Below are 10,114 nucleotides of genomic sequence, written 5' to 3'. Positions count from 1 at the left end.
AAGCTATTTAGTCACAATGATCACATCTGTTTGGAGGAGAGAAAGTGAGGTCTTTAACTTGAAGAACATAAAACCTGCCATCAAGCATGGTGGTGGTATTATCATGCTCTGGGGTTGTTGTGGAAGTGGTGTATTACACAAAGTAAATGGAAAAATGAAAAAGGAGGATGACTTTAATATTTTTCAATAAAAAATGTAAATTATCAGCCAGAATGCTGAGTCTTGGATGCAGTCGGGTGTTCCAACAAGACAATGCACCTAAACACAAAAATGGTATAGAAATGGATAAATCAAGCTTAAATTAAGCTTTTATGCAGCCCTAAACCCCATCTAGAACCTGTAGACTGTAGTGAAGAAACGTGTCAGTGTCAGAAACACAGCAAATTTACTTTAACTGTTTAAATTCTGTCAGTAGGAAAGGTCAAAGATGTGACAGAAGCTTGTGTACAGAAACCAAAATGTGATTAATTGAGGTGAAAATGACAGAGGAACATTTAATCGAATATTTAGGATTGCTGTATGTATATATTTGACCCAGCAGATTTTGTCAAATGTCCAAAAGACCTATAACAAATTCATGAAAGAACCAAAATGCATGATTATTTTTGTGACAAAGACGCATGCTTTTCAATGATTCCATCACAGAAAAATTCAGAGTTACAGGAGTCACTAGAAACTTCAGACTGCCATGGTACACGTGATCTTTACAAGTGGATGTCAACTTCTGTTCACGACTGCATCAAAAAGTGAACTATCTGCACTGGCATTTTCTACCATACAGACTTGAATTTAAAGCAGCAGCTGATGGGACAGAAGAGACTGAGATCTGAGTTAAATATGCTTTGGAAAACACGGTGCATTAAAGTGTGTCTGATTTGCACCTAATGAGGTGAAACGGAGAAACCCTGAGTACTGTACTTAAACTGTTTAGTCTGCCGGTGTTTTAAACTAAACTAGGACATTAAAACAGAAAAAAAGAGAGCAATGAAATGACATGAAAACAAGCTAGAATAACTAAAACAGAGCCGTGTGTCCTTGTGCGTAAGAGGATTCACCGTAAGTCCCTGTCGCCTGTCATGAATGCTTGAGTCGGAGCTTCAGCTAATGGACGAGTGCAGGGAGAGCGGTGAGTCATACCAATCTGCTCACAAAAAACTCATCTTCTGCCAGATCCTGTGTGATGCACGTCTGCAAGTGTGAGAGAGAAAGAAGCGTGCACGGCTGCAACATAGCTGACGGTTGTAGGATGGAATAAAGTGTGTGTGAAGCAGAGGGAACAGTAGGTTTTGTTCAGCGGCTCTCTGCGAGGACAAAAACATCTTTCTGAGACACAAGCCTACAGCAGAGCTCACGCTACTCGCTTTGGGTGTCGTTCAGACTGAGCAGATCTTTATTTTAACCAACACAGCGGTCCTGAAATGCCTCGAACACGATAAAATACAGCAAGAATGTTGTTGTGCATTTATTTCTGTAAGTGCATCTCAACCTTAGGTGTCCTGAAACTGTAATTTTGATGTTGTCAAATTAATTTTAGTTCAGGTTCCACATTCAACCCAATTTGATCTCCAGTGACCAGTAAAACCACAGTATAATAACCTATAAATAACCACAATTCCTAATGTTTGTTTTGTTTTACTGCAAAAAAAGTACATTCTGAAAATGCTCACATTTAAGGAATTATCTTTTTTCAAAACAACCTGAAATTTCTGAAGAAAAATAAGTTCAATTTCATCAACATTCAGCCTCAGTTTATCATTTACACTTTACAACTTCCAGATCACAGAGTGTCTACAAAGGAACACAACATTTAGTCACAGCTATCTGGGACTGAACCATAGAGGACTGTACTTTATGATCAAAACAACAAAAGTCAGACAAAAAAAGACAACAAAAACAAGGTGAAATATTACAAAAATCTGACACAAAATGACAAAAATGAGAAACAAAATGACAAAAATGAGATAAACGACACGAAACAACAAAAAGAGACAAAAAAAATGGACAAATGACAAAAACGAGAAACAAAATGACAAAAAAGTAGACAAACGACAAACTATACACAGAACAACGAATAAGGCAAAACAAAAAATGACAAAAATAACACAAAAAAACACTAGCAAGACAAAAGCGAGAAACAAGACGACAAAAATATGACAAACGTCAAAAGTCTGACGAAAAAAGACAAAAAACAACAAAAACAAGACAAAATATTAAAAAATGAGACAAAAGAACAATCTAGTATTTTACTCTATGATCAAAACAACTTGTCATGGTCTAGAAATGATTTTAAATTTATAGTTTTACTAATTTACAATCTGCAGTTAATGTCTTCTCTGTAATTTTTACACTTTGAGGGCCGGATTGGACCCTCTGGAGGACCGCTTTTGGCCCACGGGCTGCATGTTGGACACCCCTGTACTAAACACACAGCACAGCCACGACTAGAAGCAGAGAGAACTAAAATATGTCATATTACCCCGCTAGAATGCCCTGAATCATAAAAAAAGAAAAACAAAAGTAGTAAATAACACCTTTGACAGCGACTAAAACCTGAATATTAAGGCATTACTTCGGATTGCACAAGATTATACAAATATATCTAATAAACATCAACTGTACACCGATACAGGTAAAAGGTTTGTGTTAGAATGCATTAATTATACAAAAAAAGAAAAAACAAAAGTTGAATATTTGGGATAATTTACTTTGCAAAAGTTGAAAAATCCAGAATCAACATTTCAAGTGCTGCCATTTGTGTTCCCAACAGTAGAAAACAATAACCAGTCTACATATTGTAAATATTTGACCTATTTTTCATACTTATCTGCTATCTGATAGCTGTAAACACTGCCTGTAGTTCAGCAGAAAAGCCTCAGAATATTTGATTGTTAGTTCCAGACGAGTCACTACGGGCTACAGATTTTTTCCTTTTCTTTTTTCCTACAATCTGATTAAGGCAAACTATTTATTTTTAGTAAATTTTTAAATGAGACATGCAGAATAAAGTGTTTAAATCTGGTTAACGGAACAGCATGCTAAACATAAATGAGCTGAGAAGCATCAGAAAGGAGAAAACAATTATTCTTTCATTGTGTGTTTTCTACTTTCTAAATGGGCGATTTTTTAAAAAGATAACATGCCTTTTAAACCTGCTAGCAGGTTCATTTTAATTTAAATATGACTTTACAGCAGAATAGTAATTGAATATATGTTAAAATGACCTTTAAACCATGTTTGTTTTTTTTCTTTTAATCGCCTGATGACCTCTCATTCCTTGGAAATCACTCCACTGTGGTACAAACTAAAAATAAAGTCAGATAAATAAGTTAATCGCATTTAAAATTACATCATATGTGACCACATGAAATAATGGAAACCACATTTTTTCCCGTAACAAAGCACTCAGAGTTACACACTTAAAAAATTAAACATTACATAAAGTCAGACAGTGTCTCAAACATTAAGACACCATAAAACCACAAAGTGCAGATAAAAACACAAAAACACACAACACATGTATGTGACATCACACAAAGCACTTCACATTAACCCTCGTGTCATCCTGCAGGTCAAAACTGACCCGTTTCAAAGTTTGAAAATGTGGGGAAAAAAAAATAGATTTTCACAGTGAAACTTCTGATGTCCACATTTTCAACATTTTTGGGAAATCTCTGAACATTTTTTGGTGGAAAAAAAGAAATGTTAAAAATGTTTCTTAAGAGCATTCACAAAAAATCAACCAAAATCTAGCGAATTTCACTAGATTTTGGTTGATTTTTTTGTGAATGTTCTTAAAGAAAATATTAGAAGTTTTACTTATATGCAATCACTTTAGATATTTTTAGGATTTTTTTGGAAGATTTTTACTCATTTTTTGAAAATATTTTCAATAATTTTCTTGCCAAATTTGGGGGATTTTTAAAAATCAAACTTTTAAGGGAAACTTTTAAGGAATTATTGGAATTTTCTTCCTGAAGGTTTTGCAAATTTTTTTTTGCAGATTTTCTGGATTTTTTTTTTTCAGACAAGGAAACAATATTTTTTGGTAAATGAGACGAACAGGAGGGTTAATAAATATGACATTAATTCTCCCGTAGCAGGCGCCGGGTAGCTCACGTTTATGATTCAGATCCTTCTAAAATGCCTCCTGGCATCGTTTACACAGGATTCAGACGGCGTGTCGACCGAATGCTTTCAAAAATAACCAGGTTAGTGTGTGTGTGAGACTTGCATATTAAACGGAGGCAAGTCGGTGTCGGTATGACGAACTGTTGCTAAGCAGTGGTGGTTGCTAGGTGGTAGAGGGGCAGGGGAGACAGCCAGTGATGGAATCTGAGGGTTTACCTCCGTCTTCATGTGTGCACGTGAGAGAACCTGCATGGAACAGTGTGAATATTTATACTGCAGTAAGAGGGGGAAAAAAATGCCATTTCTAGCTCAAATTATTGGAGGTTAATTGAAATTTTTTTTAAGTTATTATTATTATTACTTTTATAAATACCACCTACCTAACCCTCCTGTTGTCCTCATTTACAGGCCACAAAAAATATTGTTTCCTTGTATGAAAAAAATCCAAAAATTCTGCAAAAAAAATTCCCCAAATTTCTGAAAATTTGCAAAACCTTCAGGAAGAAAATTCTAATAATTCCTTAAAAGTTTCCCTTAAAAGTTTTTTTTTTTTTTTTTAAAATAACAAATTTGGCAAGAAAATATTTTCAAAAAATGAGTAAAACTCTTCCCAAAAAAATCCTAAAAATATTTAAAGTGATATTTTTTTCCCACATTTTCAAACTTTAAATTTGCAAAACCTTGTAAACATTTTCAAAAAATAAGTAAAAATCTTCCAAAAAAAATCCTAAAAATATCTGAAGTAATTCCATATATATCAGTAAAACTCTTCGCTTCCTCTGCTCATTCTTGACACTATGTTTGCTTGACGGTCAGTTTCTAGTGCTTCGTGAAACGTACTGTGCATCTCTATCTGGTGTCACATCCTGTCGGGGTGAAGGAGATGGTCGGGGGGTCGGCGGGCCGAGACACCGGCAGCCATTTGTACTGCAGGTCCTGATCCGGAGGGTCCAAGCTCCAGTCGTAGTGCTCTAACAGGTACGTGCACGCTTCCTGGCAGCAGAAACAGAAAGAACACCGTTTTCTGGACGTGACGTGTTTCCTTTTAAACGGAACTTAGAGTTCTGCGGGAGTAGAAGTGACAGTTTGGTGATTTTACAGCAGAGTAGAAACTAAATGTTAAAGCAGAAGGCGCTTGGCAGAGCTGCAGCCTCCACGGACGGTGAATAAGCCTCCAACTTGCAAAGCTGCAGCCTCCACAACACTTTACGCCTGTTTCCAGGTTTGAAAATAGCAATGCAACACCTTTCAGCGGCCAAGTTCTGCTGGAACATTGAGTCCTTTGGATCCAGTTCTTGCTTTTAGACAGAAAAGCTAAAAATTAATTATCACTCGAGTCATACAGATTCTTCAGTTTATTGAAGCATGTGGTAGATCAGGGGTGTCAAACTCATCTTAGTTCAGGTTCCACATTCAACCTAATCTGATCTAAAGCGGGTTGGAGCAGTAATATCACAACATAACCTATAAACAACCACAACTACTAATGTTTCCTTTGTTTAGTGCAAAAAAGTAAATTCTGAAAATGTTCACATTTAAGGAATTATCTTTCTACAATACATCATGAACAACCTGAAATTTGCTAAGAAAAATAAGTTCAATTTCAGCAGCATTCATCCTCAGTTTATCATTTCCACATTACAACGTCCAGATCACAGAGTGTCTACAAAGGAACACAACATTTAGTCATCTGGAACTTAATATAGGATTTTACTTTATGATCAAACTGACAAAAATCAGACAAAAAAAGACAAAGCAGAAAAAATGAGACACAAAACAAGGCAAAAAATTACACAAATGAGACAAAAAATGACAAAAAACTACAAAAACAAGACAAAATATTACAAAAACGAAATACGAAGTGACAAAAAAATGGACAAAACACAAGCGAGACAAAAAAAGACAAAAAACAACACAAACGAGACAAAAGAACGAATAAACACAAAATGACAAAAATGAGACAAAAAACACAAGCGAGACAAAAAGGGAAACACAAAATGACAAAAACTAGAAACAAAATGAAAAACAAGACAAACAAAAAGTCAGACAAAACACAACAAAAACAAGACAAAAAATATGACAAAAATGAGACACAAAACGACAAAAAATGAGACAAACAATACAAAACAAAAAAAGAGACAAAAAAATTTGGCAAAAAAGTTACAGTGACAAAAAATAGAGACAAAAAATTATACAAATGACACAAACTAGACAAAAAATGGCAAAAGCAAGAAACAAAATGACAAAAAAATGGACAAAGAACACAAGTGAGAATAAAAAACACAAAACACAAACAACACACAAAATAATGAATAAAGCCAAACACAATATGACAAAACAAGACAAAAAACAAAAGCGAGACAAAAAGGAAACACAAAAAAAGAGAAGCAAAATGAAAAAAATGAGAGGAACGACAAAAATCAGACAAAAACAAGACAAAAAATATCACAAAAATGAGACACAAAATGACAAAAGAACAATGAACAATCTAGTATTTTACTTTCTGATCCAAACTACCTGTCATGGTCTAGAAATTATTTTAAATTTATAGTTTTACTAATTTACAATCTGCAGTTAATGTCTTCTCTGGAATTTTTACACTTTGAGGACTGGATTGGACCCTCTGGAGGACCGCTTTTGGCCCGCGGGCCGCATGTTTGACACCTCTGTGTGATATTCTGTTATTCTCTATGGTGATGTCACAGCCAGCCTGCCATGTTGGCTTATCCTGCAGCCGACCAGCCATCCACCAACACACATTTTCCCCTTGGCTTTATGAATGAAGATTTCCCTGATGGAGGGGAGGAGCGGGATGGATGGGAGGGATGGAGGGAGGAAAGAAGCGAGGGACCGGAGGAAGGATGATGAGCTGGGGGAGGGGAGGAAGGAGGACAGGGGAAGGATGAAGGGAGGCGATGAGTCACTTCTCTGACCCAGATCCCCGCGGTCTACTTTCTACTCTGGCCATGCCCTGTGTGTGTGTGTGTGTGTGTGTGTGTGTGTGTGTGTGTGTGTGTGTGTGTGTGTGTGTGTGTGTGTGTGTGTGTGTGTGTGTGTGTGTGTGTGTGTGTGTGTGTGTCTGTGGTGGCATGTGCAAACGCTCAGCCTGCAGAAAGCCTCTCACATGTTCTTTATACAGCCAGACAGTCTGTTCTTATAGCTACAACTGGGCTGGATATACAGGGACAGATGTGGTCTGAGGTATGCAGGTCAATCTATAACTGAGAGACTTTTCAATGAGTCATGTTGAAATTGATAAGAAAGTTGTCCAAATTGTCCATAACTACAGAAAATTAGTCCAGAATGACATGAAATTTGTCCTAAATGACTCGAAAACTGTCCAAAATGACTTGAAAATGATCCAAAATAATGAGAAAAGAACCAAGCTGACATAAACATTCTTGCACTGCACATCTCTGCACTTTTAAACTTTATTTTTATTTTTATTTTTTCTGTTAAAAAATTTTGCCACCCTTGTATATATTGTAAATAAAGCTGCTGTAACAATGTAAATTTCCCCCTGGAGTGGGGAGAAATAAAGAACTTTATCTTATCTTATCTTATCTTAAAACATGATGAAATTGACAAGAAAACTGTCCAAAATGACTCAAAAATTGTCCAAAATGACTTGGAAATGATCCATAATTACAGAAAATTAGTCCAGAATGACATGAAATTTGTCCTAATTCATGTTTTTTATGTTCACTATGATCATGATCTAACTGAAACTAGTAGCAGTAATATTGCTTGTTAATTACATTTCAACCTAATTCAGTTATGCGTCATTGGATGCTAATATGCGCCATGAACAGGTGAAGTGGATGACATTGATCATCTCATTACAGTCCAATGTTCTGTTGGGAAATCCTGGGTTGTTGTATAATGTATGTATATCGATAAACACGGTACCGTCCACTAGTGTTGTAGTTGAAACCACCTAAACCGAGACCAAGACATGGCCGAGACCACAGTGTATCGAGACCGAGACAAGGCCAAGACTTTGAGGGGTCGAGACCGAGTCAAGACCGAGACCAAGACAAAGCGAGACCATATTAAATTTAACTTAACCATTTTATTCAGTACTTATTCAATGTAGTTTTTAGGCAAGTGTAAGGTTGCCTGTAATACTCTTGTCTGCAACGACAAACAACCATTCAATATGGAAAGTATCAAACAAATATTTAATACTTGCGTCTTCATTTTTGTCTTGTTTTCAAAACAATATCAAGCCATGCACAAATATGTACAATTTTCTACAACATATCTTAATCTAGAACAGTGGCCTCTTTATTTCTATTACACCACAAATATTTCTTGTTTGATAAAACGGATATAACTGAATTTGGGTGATTTTTTTTAAAGGTGTATTATTGTAAAAGAAAAAAACTGGAACCACTAGAAAAAACAATGCCAAATATCAGCATCTAAAATGCAATGAAATATAACATGTCAATGTATCTTCAAAGAGGTCAGACACTGAAAGGCCAAACTACAAGTATTTCCCTGACAAACTGCTGAGGCAAAATACTTTGTTATTCAAAGCTCACCACCAAGGATAAACACATGAAAGGGTCGTTTATAAACACTATAAACAACATGGCCCTTAAAAATTACATCACGGGAAGTGAGTTTAAAGTAGAGTTTGGTTGCATTTTAGAAGCATGAGAGACTGCAACATTTTGTGACCTAAATGTGCACGATGGGGTCTCATTATAACGCCCCCTCTGCTAAAAACCCTCTCTACTTATACACATATTTGTTTTAATTTATACTTAAGTTACACAATTATTATACAATTGTGTGTTTTAATTCTAAAAATTGGCACTAAAATTAAGTGTGTACATTGCCAGGCCAAGTTGCATACGTGAGATGGAACTTTTTCATAGACGGGGTGCATAATTTGAAGTGGACACTCCTCTGTCACATCAGTAGCTCTCATCCAAGTGAGCAGCGGTACCGCGGTATGTGCCGCTATGTCAGAGCTAACATTAGCTAACATTGATGGAACATAAACAAAGCTTCATGTAGCCTGTCTCTTTATCGTTTATGAGAAGCGCAAGGCCAACGTAAAACACTACCACATGCCTTTTTCCTATATATACATGTACACACACACACACACACACACACACACACAAACATATATATATTCACAAACTACAGCTTGCTAAATTTATCTTGCTCACTTGGCTAGCGCCATGTAGCGTTAGCTTACCTTTCTTTATGCTTCCTCTCCAAGTGTCGATAAAAGTTTGATGTGGTTCCAGCCGCCTCAGTGAGCGTTGCGTTGCAGAATTTGCATATAGCGCTGTGTTTTCTTTTTGACGTTGATTTACAGATAAACTGTTTATGGTTAGAAAAGCCAAACTTTATTACAGCAGAGTTAGCTGACATCTTTCCCGGGGAGCAGACTCCTTCTTCCGCTTCCGGCATTAACTGTAGCGGAGTACGTGTGAAGAGGGGCGGGGTAGGTGACAGGTCACAGCCCGTAAAAATCATCCAAATTAAAAATCACTTCAGTTATTGGTTACATTCGAGGCGGGGAGTTTTGCATCCAATCACAACAAAGCTGTTACTGAACAAATGAGACAGTTGAGAGGTAGTTCAGTGCTGTCGGTGAAGCCATGGTCTCGGCTACTCTCGCAGTAAAAATCCCGAGTCCTCTGTGCCCGAGACCGAGACAAGACCGAGTAAAAATGCGGTCGAGTGCGAGACAAGACCGAGAGCTTCAAAAAGTGGCCTCTATGGGGCGCCCGTATAGTTCAACCCGTTGAGCGGGCGACCCATGTACAGGGGCTGGTCCCCGATGCAGCTGGCCTGGGTTCGATTCCCGCTCGCGGCCCCTTGCTGCATGTCTTCCCCCGACTCTTCTCCCCTGTCTCTCTCTCTCACTGCGCCTATCTAATAAAAGCTGACAAAAAAAATAACTTTAAAAAAAAAAAAAAAAAAAGTGGTCTCGAGACTGATCTCGAATGGATGTCTTACA

At 36.9% G+C, this 10,114-nt stretch overlaps 1 protein-coding gene across 2 annotated transcripts in view; it reads right to left on the bottom strand.

Annotated features, from left to right (window-relative positions):
* Positions 1-1,367: 1,367 nt before the first annotated feature.
* Positions 1,368-10,114, bottom strand: part of LOC111584534 (putative cytochrome P450 120) — a 32,460-nt gene continuing 23,713 nt past the window's right edge. The window contains exons 11-12 of one of the 2 annotated variants that reach the window (XM_055019004.1): positions 4,969-5,121; positions 1,368-4,374 (exon numbers count right to left, since the gene is read on the bottom strand). In XM_055019004.1, the coding sequence (XP_054874979.1) occupies positions 4,978-5,121 (144 nt within the window). In that variant the 3' untranslated portion in view covers positions 1,368-4,374; positions 4,969-4,977. Of the gene's footprint in view, positions 5,122-10,114 lie in introns of both variants that reach the window. The other variant, XM_023293691.3, reaches the window with a different exon arrangement.

This window comes from Amphiprion ocellaris, chromosome 17 (assembly GCF_022539595.1).
Source record: "Amphiprion ocellaris isolate individual 3 ecotype Okinawa chromosome 17, ASM2253959v1, whole genome shotgun sequence".
Taxonomy (NCBI): Eukaryota; Metazoa; Chordata; class Actinopteri; family Pomacentridae; genus Amphiprion; species Amphiprion ocellaris.
Note: the sequence above shows the minus strand (reverse complement) of the source record. Positions and strands in the feature narration are given on the sequence as shown.